Source organism: Ailuropoda melanoleuca, chromosome 8 (assembly GCF_002007445.2).
Source record: "Ailuropoda melanoleuca isolate Jingjing chromosome 8, ASM200744v2, whole genome shotgun sequence".
Lineage (NCBI taxonomy): Eukaryota > Metazoa > Chordata > Mammalia > Carnivora > Ursidae > Ailuropoda > Ailuropoda melanoleuca.
The window spans coordinates 69,773,194-69,798,645 of NC_048225.1; the positions used below are offsets into that span (position 1 = coordinate 69,773,194).

Below are 25,452 nucleotides of genomic sequence, written 5' to 3' on the forward strand. Positions count from 1 at the left end.
TTGACTGTATTCCCTGTGCCGCGCCTGTCATTCCTGCTACGTACTCATTCCGTTCCTGGAAGCTGTACCTCCCACTCCCCTTCGCCTGCCCAACCCCAGACCCCTACCCTTCTGGCAGCCATCAGTTTGTTCTCTGTATTTACAGGTCTGATTCTGATTTTTGTCTGTTTGTTTTTTCATTTGTTTTGTTTTTTAGATTCCACAGAGACATGAAATCACTTGGTATTTGTCTTTCTCTCTCAGACTTACTTCACTTAGTATAATACCCTCCAGGTCCAGGCATGTGGTCTCAAATGGCACAATCACATCCTTTTTCACGGCTCTGTATATTCCATTGTACGTATAAACCACATCTTCCTTACTATTTGTTTGCTGATGGGCTCTTGGCTTGCTTCCATACCTTCACTATTGTAAATAATGCCGCATAAACATACAGGTGCATATATCTTTTTGAATTTGGGTAAAAATTTTGAATTTTTTTCTCTGGGCAAATCCCCAGTAGTGGAATTCCTGGATCCTATGGTAGTTCTATTTTTAATTTTTGGAGGAACCCCCAGACTGTTTGCCACAGTCACTGCACCAGTCTGCATTCCCACCAACAGTGCACGAGGGTTTCCTTTTTCTCCACATCCTCATCAGCACTTCTTTCTTCTTCTTGTCTTTTTAATTCTAGCCATTCTTACATTTTTGAGGTGATATCTCAGCATGGTTTTTCATTTGCCTTTCCCTGATGATTAGTGATGTAAAACATCTTTTTGTGTATCTGTTGGCCATCTGTATGTCTCCTTTAGAAAAATAGACTATGGACTCTGAGAAACAAACTGAGGGCTTCAGAGGAGGGGGGGAATGGGATAGACTGGTGATGGGTAGTAAGGAGGGCACGTATTGCATGGTGCACTGGGTGTTACACGCAAGTAATGAATCATCGAACTTTACATCAAAAACCAGGGATGTACTGTATGGTGACTAACATAATATAATAAAAAATATTATTATAATAAAAAAATTGTCTATTCAGGTCCCCTGCACATTTTTTAATCTGATTTTTTTGGTGTTGAGCTTTATAAGTTCTTTATATACTTAGATACTAACCCTTTACCAGACATGTCGTTTGCAAACACCTTCTCCCATTCAGTAGGTTGCCTTTTTGTTTTGTAGATGGTTTTTTTTGCTGTGAAAAGCTTATTTTGGTGTAGTCCCAATAATTTATTTTTGCTCTTGTCTCCTTTGTCTTTGGAGACATATCTAGAAAAATGTTATAGCTAATGTCAGAGAAATTATTGCCTGCGTTCTCTTCTAAGAGTTTTATGGTTTCGGGTCTCACAATTAGGTCTTTAATCTATTTTGAGAATATTTCTGTGTTGATATTAAAAGATGGTCCAGGGCACCTAGGTGGCTCATGTGGTCAAGTGTCTGCCTTCAGCTCAGGTCATGATCTCAGAATCCTGGGATCAAGTCCTGCATCAGGCTGAGCCTGCTTCTCCCTTTGCCTCTCTCTCTCTCTCTCTCTCGTGAATAAATAAATAAAATCTTTTTTTTTAAAGATTTTATTTATTTTTGAGACAGAGAGACAGCCAGCAAGAGAGGGAACACAGCAGGGGAGTGGGAGAGAAAGAAGCAGGCTTCCCAGCAGAGGAGCCCAATGTGGGACTCGATCCCGGAACACCGGGATCACGCCCTGAGCTGAAGGCAGACGCTTAACGACTGCGCCACCCAGGCGCCCCAATAAAATCTTTAAAAAAAAATAAAATAGATGGTCCAGTTACATTCTTTTGCATGTAGCTGCCCAGTTTTTCCAGCACTGTTTATCAAAGACACTGTCTTTTCCCCATGTGTATTTTTGCCTCTTTAGTCATAGATTAATTGACCACAAAAGCATGGGTTTATTTCTGGGCTCTCTATTCTGTTCTCTTCATCTATGTGTCTATTGTACTGTTTTGATTACTGCAGCTTTGTAGTGTGTCTTGAAATCTGGGATTGTGACACCTCCAACTCTGTCCTTTTTCAAGACTGCACTGGCTCTTTGAGGTCTTTTGTGGTTCCATGCGAATTTTAGTGTTATTTGTTCTCATTCTGTGAAAAATGCTGCTGTTATTTTGATATGGATTGCAATAAATCTGTAGAGAGCTTTGGATAGTATGGACATTTTAGCAACATGAATTCTTCCAATCCAGGATCATAGAATATTTATTTTTGTTTGTATCATCTTCATTTTCTTTCATCAGTTCTTTATAGTTTTCAGAGTATAGGTCTTTCACCTTTTTGGTTAAGTTTATTCCTAGGTACTTTATTCCTTTTGGTGAAATTGTAAATGGTGTCATTTTCTTAATTTCTCTTTCTGCTACTCCATTCTTAGGGTATAGAGATGCTACCGATTTCTGGGTATTGATTTTGTATCCTACAACTTTACTGAATTCATTTATTATCTCTAGTAGTACTTTTAGGAGTCTTTAGGGTTTTCCACGTATAGTATCATGTCATCTGCAAATAGTGAGAGTTTAACTTCTTTACCAATATGGATGCCTGTTATTTCTTTTTCTTGTGTAATTGCTGTGGCTAGGACTTCCAATATGTTTTCAATAAAAGTTGTGAGAGTAGACATCTTTGTCTCGTTCCTGATCTTAGAGGAAAACCATCAATTTTTACACACGTTTACATCACATGTTTTTCTTGTCTCCAAGTTNTCTTCTTCTTGTCTTTTTAATTCTAGCCATTCTTACATTTTTGAGGTGATATCTCAGCATGGTTTTTCATTTGCCTTTCCCTGATGATTAGTGATGTAAAACATCTTTTTGTGTATCTGTTGGCCATCTGTGTGTCTTCTTTAGAAAAATGTCTATTCAGGTCCCCTGCCCATTTTTTTTTTTAANCAAACTGAGGGCTTCAGAGGAGGGGGGGAATGGGATAGACTGGTGATGGGTAGTAAGGAGGGCACGTATTGCATGGTGCACTGGGTGTTNTTAGAGGAGGAGGGGAATGGGATAGACTGGTGATGGGTAGTAAGGAGGGCACGTATTGCATGGTGCACTGGGTGTTATACGCAAGTAATGAATCATCGAACTTTACATCAAAAACCAGGGATGTACTGTATGGTGACTAACATAATATAATAAAAAATATTATTATAATAAAAAAATTGTCTATTCAGGTCCCCTGCACATTTTTTAATCTGATTTTTTTGGTGTTGAGCTTTATAAGTTCTTTATATACTTAGATACTAACCCTTTACCAGACATGTCGTTTGCAAACACCTTCTCCCATTCAGTAGGTTGCCTTTTTGTTTTGTAGATGGTTTTCTTTGCTGTGAAAAGCTTATTTTGGTGTAGTCCCAATAATTTATTTTTGCTCTTGTCTCCTTTGTCTTTGGAGACATATCTAGAAAAATGTTATAGCTAATGTCAGAGAAATTATTGCCTGCGTTCTCTTCTAAGAGTTTTATGGTTTCGGGTCTCACAATTAGGTCTTTAATCTATTTTGAGAATATTTCTGTGTTGATATTAAAAGATGGTCCAGGGCACCTAGGTGGCTCATGTGGTCAAGTGTCTGCCTTCAGCTCAGGTCATGATCTCAGAATCCTGGGATCAAGTCCTGCATCAGGCTGAGCCTGCTTCTCCCTTTGCCTCTCTCTCTCTCTCTCTCTCGTGAATAAAAATAAAATCTTTTTTTTTAAAGATTTTATTTATTTTTGAGACAGAGAGACAGCCAGCAAGAGAGGGAACACAGCAGGGGAGTGGGAGAGAAAGAAGCAGGCTTCCCAGCAGAGGAGCCCAATGTGGGACTCGATCCCGGAACACCGGGATCACGCCCTGAGCTGAAGGCAGACGCTTAACGACTGCGCCACCCAGGCGCCCCAATAAAATCTTTAAAAAAAAAAAAAAAAGATGGTCCAGTTACATTCTTTTGCATGTAGCTGCCCAGTTTTTCCAGCACTGTTTATCAAAGACACTGTCTTTTCCCCATGTGTATTTTTGCCTCTTTAGTCATAGATTAATTGACCACAAAAGCATGGGTTTATTTCTGGGCTCTCTATTCTGTTCTCTTCATCTATGTGTCTATTGTACTGTTTTGATTACTGCAGCTTTGTAGTGTGTCTTGAAATCTGGGATTGTGACACCTCCAACTCTGTCCTTTTTCAAGACTGCACTGGCTCTTTGAGGTCTTTTGTGGTTCCATGCGAATTTTAGTGTTATTTGTTCTCATTCTGTGAAAAATGCTGCTGTTATTTTGATATGGATTGCAATAAATCTGTAGAGAGCTTTGGATAGTATGGACATTTTAGCAACATGAATTCTTCCAATCCAGGATCATAGAATATTTATTTTTGTTTGTATCATCTTCATTTTCTTTCATCAGTTCTTTATAGTTTTCAGAGTATAGGTCTTTCACCTTTTTGGTTAAGTTTATTCCTAGGTACTTTATTCCTTTTGGTGAAATTGTAAATGGTGTCATTTTCTTAATTTCTCTTTCTGCTACTCCATTCTTAGGGTATAGAGATGCTACCGATTTCTGGGTATTGATTTTGTATCCTACAACTTTACTGAATTCATTTATTATCTCTAGTAGTACTTTTAGGAGTCTTTAGGGTTTTCCACGTATAGTATCATGTCATCTGCAAATAGTGAGAGTTTAACTTCTTTACCAATATGGATGCCTGTTATTTCTTTTTCTTGTGTAATTGCTGTGGCTAGGACTTCCAATATGTTTTCAATAAAAGTTGTGAGAGTAGACATCTTTGTCTCGTTCCTGATCTTAGAGGAAAACCATCAATTTTTACACACGTTTACATCACATGTTTTTCTTGTCTCCCAGTTGAGCTTTCAACCTCCAACACAAAAGGTGATGGGCCCACTCTTTACAATACCAGCCTTTCAAGTGGATTTTACCACTCACCAGGGTTACCCCCTCAATCTCCTCATTCTCTCATATGCTCCTGATATTTCTTACCTCCCTGTCTTTGTTCATGCCCTTTCTTCTGTTGGACATGTCCTCCCAACTCTGCTGTTACAACTACAGAATTTCAAGATTCTTTAAGGTCTTTTTCAGATTTCACCACCTCCTTCAAACCCACCTAATTTTCAGGTATCTGCCAGTCTTGCTATTGTAATCACAGAGTATTTGGCAAAAGCCTAAGGGTCTTCTTAGAAACCTGCAAATGTAAAATATGCCCACTGAACTCCAAGCATGGTCCACAGGTTAAGAAACTCTTTTAATCTGATGCAGTATCTCCCTTACTTGAATTTTACAGAATGTTGCTTATATTTTTTTTCAAGATGCTTATCAGATTCTGCCTTGGTTTTTTTGTTCTTTCCTAATTGCTATCACCCCTCCACACCCTCGCCCACCCTGGACACACAATTATCCATCAGAGACCATGACTTTCCCATATCTTGCCTTGCTTGCCTACGACATTGCTTTGTACATCAGACATGCTTGGTATTTAATTATTGAATTGAATCTAATATTTATAAACCCTGGATACCAGCCTGTGAATTGACTAAGCAGTTGACCATTTCATAATAATTCATTGCTTATAAGGTTGGAGAAACTATCACTTTATAATTATACATGGGACAGAAAATGCTTGGTTGCCAAGCTGTTTTGTGTGCTGTAACTTCCAGGGCATCCAGTTCATTGAATTATTGATGACAGCCAAGTCTTTGTAACCCGTAAACATGTGGAAAGATTTGAATAATTCAACCTTCATTTGACGTTCAAAAGAGAAGCTGAAGTTGGCAAACAAAACATCCGGTCTTTTATGTATTACTTTATTTAATTCGGCATTCAAGGGTATCGCTTTCATCTCTCTCCAGCCAGTCATACGTCTTTGACCAGTTTTCTCTGCCATGGATATTTGGTATCTCTGTGGCTCCAGTACGTTTGAAAGATGCTCACAGCCCAGGTCTATGGTTGATCAGATCCTAATGCTCTCCCACGTTAGACTTGGCTACACTGTGTGTAGCCAAACCACACTGGACTGGCTGATAGATAATCCTCAAGACATTTCCATCTGTAAGATTATTGGAAACTTTTCTGCCCTATAAGATTGCCAGTGGTTCTAAATAAGAAACCGCTAAAGCCTGTTTTTAGGGAAGCTGTTTTCAAGTCAATGTTGGTTATATTCAGAGGAAACAATATTATTTGAAGCAAGTTTCTCACTCCCATACAGCTATCCCAATGCAAGCCCAATGCTTCTGTTTTACGGTTTTGACCAGCCAGTCACTGAGCAACTGTTGGACTGCATCCCACCTCTTAGGAAGGGGTTGTCCCGCTCCAGGTCCTTTAAAAGGTGGTTTCCCCTGAGCTAAAAGATTGGTTACAGCTAAATACCTGCAAATAAATTGACGTCATCAGTGTGAAATTGTTACATGATAAAGTTTACAGGTTTCCAATGTTACTCTGTTTTTGGATATAGACACATCTAGAACATCCCATCTCACAAGAGATGTTGGTTGGATACATAACGAAACGAACCAGGAGCACGGGAATGGCAAAAACATGACGCCACGGCATCAACAGAGAGGTGCTTTGGGTATTTTGTTGGAGTTGAGGTCTAGGAACTAACTGGAGAGTCAGAAGGGAGCTTGTTTCATCTCAGTTGTATTCTCATAGTGCAGCCCATGCTTTCTCTCTGAGGCTAGGATATCAGTGTGTTAAACAGTGCTGGACACCTCTTCAAAACACTATGATGGGGAGGGTGTGCTGAGTGCTGAGATGAAAAATACAATATATCTGTGAGCAAAACAGGGAAGCCACGAGCACATCATAACATGGCACATAAAGAAATGGTACCTTACAGGCAGTTTCTCTGACATCAGCTGTAGCAACATTTTTCTAGATATGTCTCCAAAGACAAAGGAGACACAAGAAAAATAAACTATGGGGACTACATCAAAATAAGCTTTTCACAGCAAAGAAAGCCATCTATAAACAAAAAGGCAACCTACTGAATGGGAGAAGGTGTTTGCAAACGACATGTCTGGTAAAGGGGTTAGTATCTAAGATATATAAAGAACTTACACAGCTCAACACCAAAAAAAAAAAAAATCAGATTAAAAAATGGGCAGGGGGGGCGCCTGGGTGGCACAGCGGTTGGGCGTCTGCCTTCGGCTCAGGGCGTGATCCCGGCGTTATGGGATTGAGTCCCACGTCAGGCTCCTCTGCTGTGAGCCTGCTTCTTCCTCTCCCACTCCCCCTGCTTGTGTTCCCTCTCTTGCTGGCTGTCTCTATCTCTGTCGAATAAATAAATAAAATCTTTAAAAAAAAAAATGGGCAGGGGACCTGAATAGACATTTTTCTAAAGAAGACACACAGATGGCCAACAGATACACAAAAAGATGTTTTACATCACTAATCATCAGGGAAAGGCAAATGAAAAACCATGCTGAGATATCACCTCAAAACTGTAAGAATGGCTAGAATTAAAAAGACAAGAAGTAAAAAGTGCTGATGAGGATGTGGAGAAAAAGGAAACCCTCGTGCACTGTTGGTGGGAATGCAGACTGGTGCAGTGATTGTGGCAAACAGTCTGGGGGTTCCTCCAAAAATTAAAAATAGAACTACCACAGGATCCAGGAATTCCACTGCTGGGGATTTGCCCAGAGAAAAAAATTCAAAATTTTTACCCAAATTCAAAAAGATATATGGGGCATTATTTACAATAGTGAAGGTATGGAAGCAAGCCAAGAGCCCATCAGCAAATAGTAAGGAAGATGTGGTTTATACGTACAATGGAATATACAGAGCCGTGAAAAAGGATGTGATCGTGCCATTTGAGACCACATGGCTGGACCTGGAGGGTATTATACTAAGTGAAGTAAGTCTGAGAGAGAAAAGACAAATACCAAGTGATTTCATGTCTCTGGAATCTAAAAAACAAAACAACTGAAAAAGCAAACAGATAAAAATCAGAATCAGACCTGTAAATACAGAGAACAAACTGACGGCTGCAGGGTGAGGGGATGTGGGGGGGGGGACATACAGGCTTCCTTCCGGTTATGAAATAAATAAGTCATGGAAATAAGAGGCACAGCAGAGGGACTATAGTGAACGGTACTGTAACAGCGATAAGCAGTGCAGACGGCAGCTACTCTCGCAGGAAGCGCAGTATCACATACAGAGGTGTTGGACTATTGTGTCGTTCACTCGAAGGTAAGAAGACACTGTGTATCAGTGGTACTCGGATAAAACAAATTAATAAGAATAGATTTAAAAGAAGTAAAGAAATAGTATCTCTTAAAATTCTGACTGGAAGTTTCCCTCGTAAAAGGCAGGGTGGACGTTGTTTGGAGCAATCATATCTAATTCAAAGCCATGGAAATGGCCAAAGGAGAATGAAGTTGACATCATTAGATGTGGCAGTTTGTTCTTGGAGTTGTAGGGATCCAATAAATAACATCCCTCTCTTACCCTCGTGAGCTCCAAGCCGTTTTTAAAAACACCACCAGGAATCAGACAGGTGGTGATCAAACTAGGAGCTTCGTCACTGATGAAACCAGAATGGAGACCACCTTCTGATGGCCAAGAACCTTCTCCTGAAGAGTGTAGGTGTGGCAGATGTGTGCATGGTAATTCCTTCTGATGTATGGTTGGATGTAATGCAGTAATAATAATGATGATGCTAGCAGTAATTGCAAGCATTTGTCTTTCTACCGACCTAAGTCGATTCTGTATATTTGTTTAATCATCGCAACAGCCCTATGGGTATTATTATTACCCCCACTTTACAGAGAGATTAAGGAGCTTGTCAGTTTCCGGCACAAAAGGAACGTGGCCAAAGTCACAGTGGGGAAGGCAGCAGAACTAGAATTCAAGCCTGAGTCCGTGCTTTACTCACTAAGGCAGATGAACTCCCGGGGCGGCCAGCACTTGCGGTCGGGATTGTAGGCTAGCCCCGTGGTGGCCCAGCCCAGAGGGGAAGCACTGTCTTCTTTCACCATTCTGAGATGTTTCTCGTGGACCCAGAGGAGATGAGAACCAGTGAGCTGGGAGTATAGGTGTAACATTTCTTCTTAAAAGGCTCGGTATCTGCAGCCCTTATTGTCCCTGGTGTGGTGACATGAGGGAAGGGAACTCAGTACTGCTCATGACAGCAGCACTGAGGAGAAGAAGGGTAGTGAGCCCATGCTCTGAATTAAAAAAGAATGAATCAAGAGGAGTGGAATAGTCTGAGGTCAAAACATTTCTTCGGGACAAAAGGAAGATGCCTTTTTTTCCTGAAAATTTTCAGAGCCTTTTCGGTACTTCAGGGTCTCAAAGAAGACTAAAGACTAAATTAGTTTAATGAATTATAATCTACAAATGAATCCCCCTAATTTCTGTCCACTTACCCCTATTTCCCACTGTCAGATGACATGGCTTCAAAGAAGAGTAGCATGGATGTATAATTTTGTATTTTCTTTCAGGTTAGGTTTTCTCCACTTCTCTGGTTTCCTTAATTATTTCATCTTTGCATGAGTAAGAAGAAGCTAAATGGGTAATATTCACATTACTGTTAATATCCTGGTACCGAAGTGGGGTGGGTGTTTATTTTGCAAACCTGGAAGGCAGATATAGTCACCCGGGTCTGGCCTGACATTCTGTCAAGAACTGAGCCTTGGAGGGGTTGGAAAGGGGATCCAACGTAGTGCGTTGGAACGGATGATGTCAGCTTCCTTAATGCTCATAGTAACAAGAGAATACAGGAAGTAGGCCTGGCTACAGGAAGTAGGCCTAGCTACAGGAAGTAGGCCTAGCTACAGGAAGTAGGCCCAGCTACAGGAAGTAGGCCCAGCCAGAGCTGCAGAGACACTCTGAAATCATTGTCAATGCTCTAGAAGAAGCAGAATGAAATTCAAGTACTCAGAAATAACTGAGCTGTGATCCCGATGCTTTTCATCCCGTTCCCCTCCTGGCTCTACTCCTTCAGGACTCCTCCCATTAACATTCCCCGGTCACCCAAGGTTTTATCTATTGACTTCCTTTGACGAGATAAAGCCAGGCAACCGATGTGTGAATTCCTTATAGCCAGCGGTCAAAGATGCCAGGGGAGTAAGTGGTGCTTTGGAGAGTTGTGAAAGCCTTATTTAAAAAAAAAGGGAAAAAAAATGAAGCATTGGTTTGTGTGAAAGGAGGGAGGGAGCCAGCAAGCACCAGCCCTCTCCATCCTGGAGGCAGACCTTGTGCGGTATTGGCGCGGCCTTATTGGGCAAAGGAGTCCAGGACCAGAAATCACAGGACATTCATTGTTCTGTAATCTTGTGAGTCAGTCCCCTTTGGGGGCCTCTGTTTCCTCACTTTTGAAATAAGATTGAACTAGGGGTTCTCTAAGGTTCTCAGACTCTGCTGTCTCTTCAATTAGTCGTGTTCTTTGTGGCCATCACTATTATTCCCGCTTGGTAACAACGAAAATAAGACTTCAAGAAGTGCCGGGGTGTAGGCCCTCAGCTGCCAGAAAGGAGAGGCCAGAGAGCACATGTCTGGGTGGGAGGCTGTCTTGGAGATGCTAAGATTAAGCTCTTTTTTTCTATCCTTGGGAACAAAAATTTCACCTTGAGGGCAGAAACAAAATCTGGTTAGAGCTCCTACTAATTAAATTTCCTGCAGCAACTCGGAACATAAACCAGGAGCCGGCGGGATGCCTGTAGCTGCGAACAGGGCAGCTGCTTCTGTCTTTGTCAAGGGGATTCAAGAAATGCTCGTTCACATTCCTACGAAATCCTGAAAACAGCAAACCAGACATCTGTAAATGATAAATTGAGCTGTGGCTAAGCTAACTTGTATTAATTATTCTGAATTACAGTGAGGAACGATGCTCATGGCTCTCCCTTCACGTTCTGCTGACAGAAGCATCCATCAGACGCCTGCTCAGGCTTCTGCAGCACAAGCCAGCCCCAGCCCGTCTCCCTCTGCCGCCACTCAGGCCCTCAGCAGAAAGGGGCTGGGTTTCCAGTCACTGCATTTCCTTTCATACTGCCTTCCACTGATTTTGAGAAAATAAAGAAAAATGGTTTTTTGGTGTAATTGCACGTTTCCCCTAATCCTTATTTTGTTTTGAAACTGAGACTACTAATACACACAGAACTTCCAGGGCTAGAGTCTTCTGGGCACTCCATGCTGTGAATAATTCTTCCCAAAGATGAAATACTAAGCTAGTCCCTCAGTATCTATGACTCTCAGCTTCCCGGCTCATCAGCTGTGTTTGGGCAAGTCCTTTTCTCCTTTGCTGTTTCCTTCCCTGTAAGAGGAGTTGTTGTGAGGTTTAAACAAACAGGCTTGTCGAGCGTCTAGAACAGTGCATGGGGTACAGTAAGCTCCGGGATAATTAGTACCGCCGTTCTTATTTCTCCGTAAGCAGGAGGATGGTAGCATCTGCTGGATTGTGTCAAACCCACACTCCAAAAATTCTCAGGTTAACATCCCAGTACAAGGGACAGATGGAACCACTGATAGAACTCGAGCTTTAAGTGAAGTTGCTACACTTACTCCAGGTTGCTTGAGGCCCCAGGCCTCCTTAGCCCCATGGGCTGCTCATGAACATGGTGGCCATTTTGTGGAAAAGACAATTTGTCTTTTGTTGAGAGTAATTCTCTTCCAGAGAATCCTTAGCTGATAAATCTCCAGCTTTTTCAAGATTATTTTATTCAAAGAGTTGGACCATTCAATCAACTGTCAACTGTGTGATTGAACTAAAAAGTCAGGGTGGCCCATCAGGACGCTCGGCAGGCATGTGGCAGGCATGTGGTTATGCTGACCTGAGCAGCCCACCAGCAGGTAGAGAGAGGACTGACGCCTGGTAGGTAAGGTTTGTCTTATTAATATGGCAACATTAAGAACCTCAGCCAATCAATCAGTCCATCATTTTAGCTTTTTTTTTCCTTTTGATTATCTAGACATAGAAGCTTTTCAGAAACCCAAATACTCAGTTATTTTTCCCATGGCTATCATTGGAAGATTTGTTCACAAACCTGTCCTGGATTTTTTGCCCTAGCTGAAAAATCTGCAAAATGAAACCCAGTGTCTTTTTTTCAATCTTCAATCGACACCAGCCTGAACCAAATATATATAATTAGGAATGGGTTTGAGTCATCCTAAGGTTGAGAGGATGATACTCAGAGGAAGTATAATCCCTTTTATATCTCTAGAGGGCCAGGCTTGGCTTCTTCCATCGCCTGCAGATTCTGAAGCTATAATGTAGTCACAGAGCAGACTGATGTCAGGCATTGCATAGAAAAGCTCACAAAGAAGCAGCTTCCACAACAGAGGAGAAGGAACACTACACATTTGTTAGAGCGGGGTCATTAGTGATACTAGCAGCGGGAGAACATCTGGACAGTGCGCAGAGAGACAGTGCCCGCCTGTGTCCTGCTGATGCTGAGTGGTGCGTCAGGAGAGTTCTGGGGATGTTAAACGCTGAGAGTGTCCATAAACGTGCTTTCATCCCTCCGATCGTACTAAAGGGATAAACGTCACTCATAATTAGGGTGCCATTAAATAAGAATTTTTATTTTTATACTTCCAGTTTTTCCATTAGGTTTTTTTAGGTATAATTAACATACAGTGCTCTATTATGTTCAGGTGTACGCTATAATGATTTAACAATTCTGTACGTTACTCCACGCTGGTCATGATAAATGTAGTTAGCATCTGTCACCAAACACCATTTTTACAGTCTTATTGACCATATTCCCTATGCTTTTCATCTTTTCATCTCTGTTACTTATTTATTTTGTAATTGCAAGTTTGTACCTCTTAATCTCCTTTATCTCTTTCACCCATTCCCCTACCCACCTCCTCTCTGACAACCACCAGTTTGTTCTCTGTATTTAAGAGTCTGGTTTTCTTTGTTTGTCTCTTTTTTTTCTTTGTTCATTTGTTTTGTTTCCTAAATTCCACATATGAGTGGAATCAAAAGGTATTTGTCTTTCTCTATCCAACTTACTTCACTTGGCATTAAACCCTCTAGATCCACCCATGTTGATGCAAATGGCCAGATCTCATTCTTTTTTATGACTGAGTAACATTCCATTTTATATATATACCACATCTTCTTTATCTGTTCATTTGTCAGTGGACACCCGTGGACACTTGGGTTGCTTCCATATCTTGGTATTATAGTTAATGCTGAGGTAAACATAAGGGTGCACATATCTTTTTGAATTAGTGTTTTTGTTTTCTTTATGATTATATGGTATTTCTATTTTTAACTTTTGGAGGAACCTCCATACTGTTGTCCACAGTAGTTGCACCAGTTTGCATTTCCACCAACAGTGCACAAGTGTTCTTTTTTCTCCACATCCTCGTCAACACTTATTATTTCTTGCAGTTTTGATTTTAGCCATTCTGACAGGTGTAAGATGTATCTTGTGTTTTTGATTTGCATTTTCCTGATGATTAGTGATACTGAGTATCATTTCATGTGTCTGTTTCTTACTTGTATGTCTTCTTTGGAAAAACATCTGTTCAGGTCCTCTGCCCATTTTTAATTGGATTATTTGTTTCTTTGCAGTTGAGTTTTATAAATTCATTATGGACCTTGGATATTGACTCCATACTGGATATATCATTTGCAAATATCTTCTCTCTTTCAGTAGATTATCTTTTTGTGGGTTTTTTTATGGTTTCCTTTGTTGTGCAAAAGCTTTTTATTCTGAAGAAGTCTCAATAGTTTATTTTTGCTTTTGTTTCCCTTGTCTTTAGGACACATATCCAGAAAAATGTTTCTGCAAATGGGGTCAAAGAGATTACTGCCTATGTTTTCTTCTAGGAGTTTTATGGTTTCAGGTCTCACATTTAGGTCACAAAAGAAACTGAAGAGGACACAAACAAATGGAAAGGTATTTCATGATCATGGATTGGAAGAACTAATATTGTTAAAATGTTCGTACTTCCCAAAGCAATCTACAGATTTAATGCAATCCCTATCAAAATGCAAACAGCATTTTTCACAAAACAAGAACAAATAATACTAAAATTTGTATGCAACCACAAGACCCTGAATAGTCAAAGCAGTCTTAAAAAGGAGAACAAAACTGGAAGTATCACAATCCTAGATTTCAATATATAATACAAAGCTATGGGAATTAAAACAACATGGTACTGGCACAAGAACAGACATATGGAGTAGAGAGCCCAGAAAGAAACCCAATATGACCAATTAATCTATGACAAAGGAAGCAAGAATATACAATGGAGAAAAGACAGTTCTTTCAATAAATGGTGCTGAAAAAAAGGACAGCTATATGCAAACTGGACAGCTACATGCAGAAGAATGAAACTGGACCACTTTCTTAGACACTGTACACAAAAATAAAGTCAAAATGGATTAAAGACTTAAACGTGAAACCAATTCTTCCAAATTGGTTTTAAGGAATTAGTTCACTAGATACCAAATTAAAATGTGTAATAGTACACCTTCCAAAACATGGAATATAATACATGCAGAGACCAGAACACAGAGCAACACTGAAAATGTCTCAGGAGCTTTGGTTGGCTTTAGGTTCTAATGCGCGAAGCTCCTTCCCAAAGTGCAATCCTTCTTTATGCCTTTTCCTAAGAGCCATCAGTGACTTTATTCATTCCTTGCCCCTAAATGCCTCTTGCCTTGCTACCTGGGCAGCTTGCTGTTTAAACCAGAACAATATTGAATACCTAACACTTCCCTGTATAGTATGACTTAGAATAGGAAAAACAACAGTCAACACATACTGAGTATTGGTCGCTGTGCTTTGCTGCACCAAACTGTCTGTCCTTAACAATCCTATGAGGTTGTCATGGAAATAAGGTGGGGGCATTGCCCTCCAGCCAAAGACCAACCAACTGATTTTGAACAAGTTGCTTCTTACAAGGGAGAGGACACTTTGTGGCAAAACATGGGGTGTCTCAATAAGCAGGTCTTAGGACTTATGGAATCAGGGCTTAGGTGATTTGGGGGAAGATTTTAGGAAGCAGGGCTTTGCTCAGGATTGAATGCTGTCAGGACGTAGGGGTAATTTTATGATTGGGTATCTTCATAAATCGTCTATATGGGAGAGGGAGCCAGTGAGGCTAAAACTGTGTGTCGTCGGTAAAGAAGCAGCAGCCACTCGTATGGAGGGGTCTTCGGTCATTTTTATGGTTTGGACAGTGCTCATGCTTCTGTCTGTGTCTAGACATGATCACAGAGTGGTCTTGTGTTTGTTTTGATGTTAGTGCACTCGAAACAGCTTATGTTTGACAGGAGAACTCCAAGGCACTGCTGTGAGTGCCAGGCCGCTCCTGAAAACATCAAGGCCAAGCTGGCAGTCGTGTTCCAGCTTCCAGACGTCAAGAGCTGCTTTTGTCTTTCTCGGGGGCATAAAGAAGTTGATGAGCTACTCCAAAGTCACATAGCTCAGGAGTTAAAGAACCATAATGTTAATGCTGTATCTGGTCCCTAAGCCCAAACATTTGACAAAGATTTGCTCTCATTTGGCTTTCATGAAACATCTGTTTTCATCTTCCTGGATTTCCCAGGGGAATCCAGCCAACTTTCCTATCACAGTCTGTGGAAAATTGGATTGAGTCTTGAAAACAACATTGTCCATTGACTTTAGCAGGAATCCAAGCCTGGTATGACACTGTTTCAATTACAGCCTTTTGCCCTTGACCTTCCATGCCTCGGCCAAGCATCAGATAGTTAGTGTTCAGGTGTTCATGTTTACGTGTAGGAACACCTCTAGTTGGTGGTCTCCAGCCTCTAGCTCCAGAAGAACTTGCTGCGGCCAAGGTCGAAGAGGTTGCTGCCTGTGTTCTCCTCAACGGTTTTGATGGATTCCTGTCTCATCTTTAGATCTTTCATCCATTTTGAGTCTATTTTTGGTGACAAAAATCAAAAGATTCCCTGGACTTCTACGTTCAGTGGCATTCTATCTCTGACTCCACCGGGGCTTGGATGGTGTGGACTCCTTTAAGTCAGTTCGCATTCAAAAGACGAACTCATCTTGGTCTCTGCACCCTGGCGCTGGTCGGTGCAGGAAGCGTGTCTAGAGGACAGTCAGCCCGCTGACCAGTGTAAGCCCTGCCACTGATACCGATCTCTGAGCACTGTGCTCTTGAAAATCTCTCGGGCGGGTCTCTGGGCGTGGCCATCTCCAGGTGTTCTGTTTCCTTGGTACCAGAAGAGAGATTTGTGCTAAATTCATGTACTCAGCATCAGATGCATGAGGCTGAGCTAGGGCTCCTGAATTCAGAAGGGAACTTGTTTTTCCTCTCTGACCACCATTTACTCTTTTCAAAGGCCAGGCATTCATTCAATAAACATTTTCTAGGCAAGTACCATAGTCCAGCACGGGGGAAAAGATATGAACCGGGCATGGTCTCTACAGAGACTAGAGAGTTACTAGGGGAAACAGACACATAAATTTTTTTTGGTTATGATACAGGGTAAAACACACCGCATCAGAAGTAGGCACCGGGTGCAGTACTCGACGAAGCAGGAGGTGGGTTGGCCGGAGAGGGCATCGGAGAGTTAATAGCAGTAGGTAGCATGTGTTGTATTCTAGCCAGGTGCTAAGTGCGGTATTAGCTTAGTGTTAGGCATGCAGGCTTCTGAGTTAGACCCAAGTTCGAGTCTCAGTTACGTCACTTACAATGAGCAAGTTACTCTCCAAGCCTCAGTTTCCCCTGTGTAGAATGGGGATGAACACTGTCTAGCTGACCCACTATCAAGATGAAAGTCAGTGAGGCTCCCTGTATGTTCAACACGAAGGGCTGTCGGAACGAATTACATACTTGGTGGCTTAGGCGAGCAGGAACTTACTCAGTCACATTTCTGGAGGCTAGAAGTGTGAAACCAAGGTGTCGGCAGAGCTAGGCTCTCCCTGAAGGCTCTAGGAGGGATCTTTCCTCACCTCCTTCTAGCTTCTGGTTGTTGCCGCCAATCCGTAGCGTTCCTTGGCTTGTAGGTGTCTCGCTCCTGTCTCTGTCTTCACACAGCCGTCTCCCCTGTGTGCCGGTCCAAATTTTCCTTTTCTTACAAGGACACCAGTCATATTAGATTTAGGACCCACCATAATTCAGTATGAGCTCATCGGGATCTCATTTGCAAAGACCGTATTTCTCACGAGGGTCACATTCATGGGCTCCAGGTGGAAATTGATTTGGGGGGGAGGAGGCACTATTCAACACGGTACACACACCAGCTAAACAGTCAGTACGAGCTATCAAAATTGTGATTATTATTAAATTCTAACAGCAAACCTTGGAGATCAGGATTGTCCTCATTGAACAATAAACTGAAATTTAAGAATAGGTAATTTACCCAAGGCTATTCAACCCTGGACTTGCAGGATTAAGATGCAAATGTGCCTTGTCTGAAATTAAAATCAGGGCGGGATGGAGTGCCTGGGTGGCTCAGTCGGTGAAAGGTCCAACTCTTGGTTTCGGCTCAGGTCATGATCTCGGGGTCGTGAGATCCAGCCCCTCACCCTGGTCCGGGCTCAGCCGGGAGTCTGCTCGCGATTCTCCCACTCTCTGGCTTCTCCCCCCACTCGCTCACGCTCTTGCTCTCTCTCTCTCTCTCAAACAAATAAATAAATCTTTAAAAAAAAAAAAAAGATAAAAGCAGGGAGGGTCACCAGCCACAGTCCTGCAGCAGCTTAGAGGAACTCATCCTGTGACACAAACACGCTCTCCAGGCAGCACTGGCAAGGTTGATGAGGCATGGAGAAGGGGATAGAGGTAGACAGACACTGACGTCCTGAACCCCTAGATGCAGGGCTGGAAGACCCTTGTAGACTTTATGAACTAAACACCCTCATAGCTCAGAGGAGTAGACAAAGACTGAGAAACGGGATGACTTCCCTAAGGCCCTGTGTCTGGTTGGTGCCAGACTTAGACTTCTATCCGCCATCTTTGGCCTCAGGTCCAATACTGCTGTTTTCTTCCTTCCTCCCTCTTCCCTTCTCCCTTCCTCCCTCCGTTCTTTCCTCCCTCCCTCCCTCCTTCCTTCCTCCTTCCTGCCCTCCCTTCCTTCCTCCATCCCACCCTTCCTTTCTTCCTTCCTTCCGTCCTGATGGTGGGCCCAGGCATGGCCAGAGAACATGGGCCCCCTGGATGTCAAGGAGGCCCTGACCCTGGGGACAGCTGCTTACCCACATGGGACCCAGATCTCATCTTGTCCACCCCCCACCCCAGATAAAAAGCTTGGTTATGCCTGCTGAACTAGTATAAAAGTTGAGAAACAGTGAAATGCTCAAGGCTTTCCTGGAGAAGGTAGTGTGGCAGTGTTGATTCAACCTGCAAAAAAGGTACAAAACCGTGAAGGTCAGCTGCAGAGCTGAATATTCCTGAAACCCTGTCAGCAAACAGCACAGCGGGCTCTGTCTTCAACGTGAAATAAAATTAGCAGTCGTTAGCAGTTACCCTAGACAATTTTTTGAAATCTCTGAGATTAGAAAACACATAGGAACATGGAAGTTTTGCATCTGGCTCCTGCCAAGACCTGGGGTGGAATGCCCCAGCTCCCTCACCCTGTCTTCTGTCTCCACACCACAGCCAAGGGGACCTTTCTAATTCATAGCCTGATCACGCCCCTACCCTCATTGCTGGCTTTCCCGGGACCCTCAACATAAATGTTAAGCTGTTTATCCCAGCTCAAAGGCCCCTGAGGATCTGCCATCCCTGTCCCTACAGTTTCACCCAGAAAAACATATTTACGTACTCACACACACACACGTTCTCCCTAGCCCACTCCGCTTTAGCCTCCCAGCTCTGATTATATCCACCCCCCACCCGCAGTGCCTTTGCACATGCCTGACACACCCTTTCTGCTCTGCTTCTGCCCACTTTCTTGACCTCTGATTGCCCTTCATGTGTTTGTACAGCCTACTCTAGGAAGCTATACTAAAGAAGTACTTGCACAGGTGCACAAAGATACATGCACAGGTGCACATTGCTTCATTTCTTGCATTAGAGAAAAGTAGGGCAAGTTCATCAGCAGGTGAAGAAACGTGCATGCATCTATCCTGTAGTCACTGTGGACCCGGGAGAAGGATGCCAGGCGAGCACAGATGCCAGGCTCCAGAGCACACTGTATTAGGGAGCCCTAAGCGGTCCTCTACAGCAGATGACGTCTTCTGTAATCCTGAGTAGAGTCTTCAGTGGGGAGCTGGAGGAAGAGAGAAGAGGGGAGTTTAACATCGGCAGACCCAGGTGTCCCTAGCACACGCCTCCCTGGGTATTCAGATCACAGAGCACGTATCCTTGTGCTGTCCTTTTACGACCCACATGTTACTGTGTCACTTTCACTGACTAAAGTAGAAAGCGTCTGTAACTTTTACAAAGTGATCCTGGACTCAGATGAAGTCAGCGCTGCTATGTTCCTGGATGTATTCGATCAAAGGTCAAAAACCTGCATTCAGATTCTCAATCTGTTGATGGCGGGGTCTCCCACTTGGGGCAAGTGCCTTTGCCTGTCTGTCTGAGCTTTCCCTCCCCCATCCGTGCATTGCGGGAAGTGGAAAAAATCCTCTGTCTGGTCTCTTCGTCGCAGGAGCGCATTGGTGAATTCCTCTTGAGGCTTGTGTTGTGTTCACATGAGTCACTTGTATTGTTAACAAATTATTTCTGAGCGCCAAGTCATAGGCGCTGTTCTGAGCCCTTTAAATGTACTGACCATTTTAAACGCACCAAGCAGAGTGTGGAATAAATACGATTAACCCCGTTTTGTAGAAGGAGAATGAGACCCAGAGATGATGTGTCTTGCCCAACAATGTCGCGCAGCTGGAAAGCCATAGAACTGAGCATAATTCCAGGCAGTTTGACCTCAGAACCCATGATCTAAGCCATTCCGTGAAGCTGCCGTTAAAACCCTACCTTTATATTGCTGCATGATTCAAGGACTCATATGAAAATTTTTAAGGAGATGAATCTGAAGAGCTGATATGAGAAATGGAGGTGGGGGCACTTGGGTGGCTCAGTCGGTGAAGCGTCTGCCTTCGGCTCAGGCCATGATCTCGGGGTCCTGGGATCGAGTCCCATGTCAGGCTCCCTACTCAGTGGGGAGCCTGCTTCTCCCTCTCCCTCTGTCTGACGCTCCCCTGCTTATGCACTCCCTCTCTCTCTCTGAAATAAATAAAATCTAAAAAAAAGAAAGTAAAGGAAGAAAAATGGAGATGAATATGGAAAAATTATCTGTAAGATCCCAAATGCAAAATGGCAAGTTAAGTTCTCCTTAAATATTGAAGCACTTTTACGCTGCCTCACTTGCGTGTCCCGGGCTGTGACTGTATGTGCACACTTCTGTACAACAGCTGCAGGAGAAGAAGTCACCACCACTGCGCTCCCGCGCGTCCTCTTCCTCTGAAACTACCGGCCTCGGTTACTTGTACACGGCAGCCATGCTTTCTCTTTTAACCCCGCAGATGAAGGAGCTCGGTGTCGTCTTCTACAACTGCAGCTGCCTGGTCCTGGACTTACAGAGGATATTCGCCCTGTACAGCTCGTTAAAATTCAAGAACAGGGTGCCGCAGACCTGGTCCAAGAGGCTCTACGGTGTCTATGACAACGAGAAGAAATTGCAGCTTCAGTTGAACGAAACCAAGTCTCAGGCCTTTGTGTCGGTGAGTCCTTGCCTCTTGCTCCTGCCTCCTCCCAAGTTGGAATGTCCAGGGGTGACCTGGCCCTGGGCAAACCTCAGTCCTAGAGATCAGCTCTGCCCCACCCCTGAAGAGGTGAGACGTGCCCGCTCTGTGGCCCAGCCGCGGCTGTCCCCAGTGATGATCACAATAGTGAACGTTAATACTCATTCCTAGCTGCTGACGCTTTGCGTGACCTGCTGTGACCGCCCCGGTCCTCTGTGAAGGCAGCTCTGTGAGCGTGTCGCACACCAAGGGTTATTGAGCTTATCTTCCAGCACGAAGACCCCGAGACGGCAGGTGCCGAGAGCGGCAGCAGCGCCCAGGTCTTCTGACCTCAGATGCTAGTTTCGAGGCCGCAGCTCCATGGTTCTCAGGCTTGTTTCTCAGCCGTAGAATCTTCCTTTGATGAAACAGATCTGAGGGAACCCCGGTGTGTAGAAGAGATGACAGCAGAGCTGTCTGCACTTCCCCGAGGCTCAGGGCAGGGCACACGGAGCGCCAGCGCCCATCCCCCGCCTCCACCCCGGCCACGGACACACCACAGGTGTCCCACAGGGTCCCTGGGAAAGGGCGTCTGGACATCTGTGCCTCCGGCCCTGGTCCCCAAACTTGAATTAAGAGCTGTCTGGGGCGCTGTTGACAATGCAGGTGTAGACCCCCCACCCTTACCCAGGACCTGAGCCCCTGGTCTGGGGAGAGACCTCAGAATTTGGTCTTGAAGCAGGCGCCCGGTGCTGAGACAGACTTCCTGAAACCACACTCCCAATGCGACATGGGGTCCTCCGCGAGGACAGTGCTGTCACGCCAGCAACTTTCACATCGCCCAAGAGCTTCTCACCGAAAAGGGGCTTCTGTCCTTTTTGCCAATTAAAATGAAAGCACAATGTGAAAATTTAGGCATGTAGCAATTGAGACAAAGGAAGATATTTTTTCCTTAAGTTGTTTGTCTTAACAAATTCATATAAATGTGAATCGCAGAACACAGACTGAAAGATTTTCATCAAACCAAGCTAAAAAAACTTTTGTTTTTAAACTACGCGGAGGCCCACAAAGCAGCAAGTAGCACGTTGTGTAGGGCATTTTACTAGCAGAATTATTTCGTGTGTTCCGTTTCACTTCCTCTCAAGACAACCCTGTACGCCAAGGAGGCCGCCTGTCGTTCTGAATCTCTGGATGTGTCACAATAGAAAAGCGGGCAAAGAATCCTTAACCCAGCAGGTGACAGGGTGTCTGACACCCCGAGGGGCACTTGCTCAGCCTGCCCAACCGCTCCAGTAAAGCAGGTGGGAAGCAGCAAGGAATAGACGAATTATCAGCAGATTTCAGGCAGTTGCTGGATTTTGAATTTATGGTTTGAACCTTAGAGATAGGTGAGTGTGGGTGTTGAGTACCTTTATATTCTGACACTTAAAAAGCTGGAGGAGCTCCCCCCACCGATCCCAAAGTTAACATACCTACCCCAGAGAGACGGCCAGAACTTTAATAAAATCTACTAACACGCAGGCCTTTGTACTCTGGGGCAAATTTACAAATTGCTTTCTATTAAACAATTTGCCACGAAATATGTAGCATTTTGAAACATGCCTTTGGGTATAGTCTTTTAAATGATATAATGCATCTGCTTTCAATTTTATTTATTATAATATTTTTAAGTTATTGTATTATTTTAACCTATTATTTTATTTTCTATTTCCTATTACTATCAAGCCTACTTTGGAATTTCAATTCAATAGATATTAGTTGAACAGCATTTTTGCAGAGGTATAAAATCTTGCAGGTATAACGTAAAGTCAGATCCCCTCCCCCACTATTGGAATTGGTATCATTTGCCCAAAGCTCCTTGATCTCACCCCTATTGTAGCATTTATCACGTTCTCATAACTGTTTGTTTATTGATCATCTGTCCCACTATTTAAAAGGCTCCAAAGGCCATATACTGGTCCATCTTCATCATTGGTATTCCCGCCCCCTAAAAGCAGCAATAAATACGGGATTGGTTTTATGAGTAGTAATTTTAATAAAAAGTTCTAGGATGCATAAAATTTTCTGAGTAATGCATGCCAAACAAATGTCAAGACAAATTTATTTTAATTCAAAGTATTTGTTGTAAAATATCTTAAAATAGTTTATTATATTTTAAATAAATTAACTAAATTAACACATGCACACAAAAATATTATTGAAGACCTTAAGAATTACCATTCCCCAAATTAGATTTTAGATGATTAATAACTTAGCATGGTTAACTATAAATTTTATGATGTACACATGGATTATTTCTAATTTTCTCATGTAACACAAAGAGACACTTGGTGAGACTTTGCTATGTGATCTCTAATCACTTGGGTCCACATAGTTCTGATTTTCTTACATTTCCCATTGAAATCAGAAACAGGAACCACAGTTGGCTGAGTTTTTGTCTTATCTTGTAGATTTCTTTTTAGAGATTATAAATTTGCTTTCCAAGGTCACGACTAGTTGGTTCAAGGTCTGTTCTCCCTGACCTGAGTGTTAGTTCGTCCATCCAGTCATGTGTACTGACAGTGAGTGCAGATATTAAGTCGAACGTGGTGCTGCTGTGAAAAATACCCTGTAACAGTCCCCTGTGTATTGTTGATTACATTTTAGTAGCTTTACTGAGAGATACTTTACATTCCATGAAATTCATCCTTTCTAGATATATGATTCAATGTGTTTTAGTGTAGTCAGAGCTGTGCAACTATCTCCACTTATTTTATTTTATTTATTTATTTTATTTCTTTTTACTATGTTCTGTTAGTCACCATACAGTATTACATCATTGGCTTCTGATGTAGTGTTCCATGATTCATTGTTGGCGTATTCCACTAACTTTAGAATATTGTCATCGCCACAAAGAAAACACCACACCCATTAGGGGTCAATCTCCATATTTCCCTTCCCCCAGCCCTTGGCAAGGGGCTATATGTCTACTGTGTGTCTCTTAGGGTTTTCCTCTCTCTAGCATTTCATATAAATGGAGTAAGACAGTATGTAGTTTTTTTTTTTTTAAGATTTATTGACTTGTTTGAAAGAGAGAGCACAGGAGGGAGCAGGAGAGGGAGAGAGGGAATCTCAAGCTGACTCCCCACTGAGTGTGGAGCCTGACATAGGGCTTGATCCCATGACCCTGAGATCAAGACCTAAGCCAAAATCCAGAGTCAGACACTTAACCAACTGAGCCACCCAGGCACCCCAACGGTGTGTCATCTTTTGTAATTGCCTCCTTTCACTTAGTATGATATTCTTGAAGTCCATTAATGTTATAGCATGAATCAGCACGTCGTTCCTTTTTTATGGTCAAATAATCTTCCGTTGTATGGATATATCACATTTGGCTTATGTGTCCATCAGTTGCTGAGCACTTGGGGGTTGCTATCTTCTGGCTCCTGTGAATAGTGCTGCTGTGGGCCTTCACGTACAAGGTTGTATTTGAGCACCTGTTTTCAGTGCTTTGGGGCATCTCCTCGGGAGGGGCACTGTTGGGTAAGGTGGTAACTCCGTGCTGAACACTTTGAGAGACCGACACCCCGTTGTCCAAACTGGCTGCCCCATTTGATAGTTCCACCAGCAATAAATGACAGCACCAGTTTCTCCGCATCCTTGCCAATGCTTGTTACTTTCTATTTTATTTCCTGGTGGGTGTGTGGGTGTGAAATGCTATGTCACTGTGGTTTTTACCTTTATATTTTCATGCGTTCGTTGGCCATTTGTTTCTCTTTTTTGAGACATGTCTGTCCGGTGCTTTGCCCGCCTTTCCAATTAGTTTACTTGGATTTTTATTGTTCAGTTGTGAGAGTTCTACATTCTGCGTGTAAGTCCTTTATCAGATATACGATTTACAAATATTTTGCCATCTTTTTATGTTTAATGTATTTTAACTTCTGTATTCTTCGGATGGAGTATGGACTTTTTACAAACCAGGGAACTGTTTTGAAATAAATCAGAAGCTCACTAAGGCAAGTCTTTAATGAATCTGCAGAACAAGTCATGTGCGTGGATAAGGCGCTAATTGATCTGAGAGAGAAACATATGCCCTAGAGCAGGTGACAGAGGACACCGGGCGGTAAAAGGTCATCACAGAGCCGAGGCGAAGAGAAGGGTCTGTTTTCCTGCTCCTTCCTGTAATAAGGGAGTACACAGTGCAAGGCTCAGAAAATTAATTCAGGACCAGTAAGAGGGAAACTTGACAGCCTTCTCTCTAAGCTATTGAAACGAGTTCCCTTCCTCTGCCCTATCAGTAGATCATTCTTCGTGTTGTTGTTCATTCACTTACACCTTAAGCAAACATTTCGAAGCCACTAGTATCTCCAGATACTATCTTCAAAGGTAGCGGACTCTAGAACACATTGTCAAGCACCGCCACGCCCCCAGGGCCGGGGGACGGATACAAATAATCATGCGTTTCCCTCATAAGCACACGGCGCCCCTGCCACACTCTAGGCATCGGGTTCCGCGATGGGACCGTGGGCAACAGTGCGGCAGGCAGCTGCAAATAAGGAGCTGTCCCCGCGTGCATGGAAACACCTAGCCTAAAGCAGCTGCACGGGGGCTGGGGGCTGGGGCGTCAGGCTGGGTAATGCAAGAAGCCCTCTCACGTTCGGTCCGCAGATCCTGACACATAACAGGGGCTAGGAGTGGCGGGGGATAACAAGGTGCTGGAGATCCGAAGTCCAGCGGTGCACAGGCTAGTGCAGGGGCACCCAGACAGGTGCAGGCGACACCACGTAACAGGTGCTAGACTGAAGGGCCACGAAGCAAATGGGCGTCTTATTCGTGCCGCGCGACCAGACTAGAGCGGGAGCGTGGCCGGCACTCAGTAGTGTTGCTGCCCGAAGGAGAGCGAGCGCAGAAGAGAGGC

At 43.2% G+C, this 25,452-nt stretch overlaps 1 protein-coding gene across 6 annotated transcripts in view; it reads left to right on the forward strand.

Annotated features, from left to right (window-relative positions):
* The window catches only part of PLD5 (phospholipase D family member 5), a 339,166-nt gene that overhangs the window by 278,137 nt on the left and 35,577 nt on the right, over positions 1 to 25,452 (forward strand). For 5 of the 6 annotated variants that reach the window (XM_034666657.1, XM_034666659.1, XM_034666656.1 and 2 more), the window contains one exon: positions 20,358 to 20,555. The exons of the other annotated variant lie outside the window; for it this stretch is intronic. In XM_034666657.1, the coding sequence (XP_034522548.1) occupies positions 20,358 to 20,555 (198 nt within the window). The remainder of the gene's footprint in view (positions 1 to 20,357; positions 20,556 to 25,452) is intronic. 6 annotated transcript variants of the gene reach the window in all.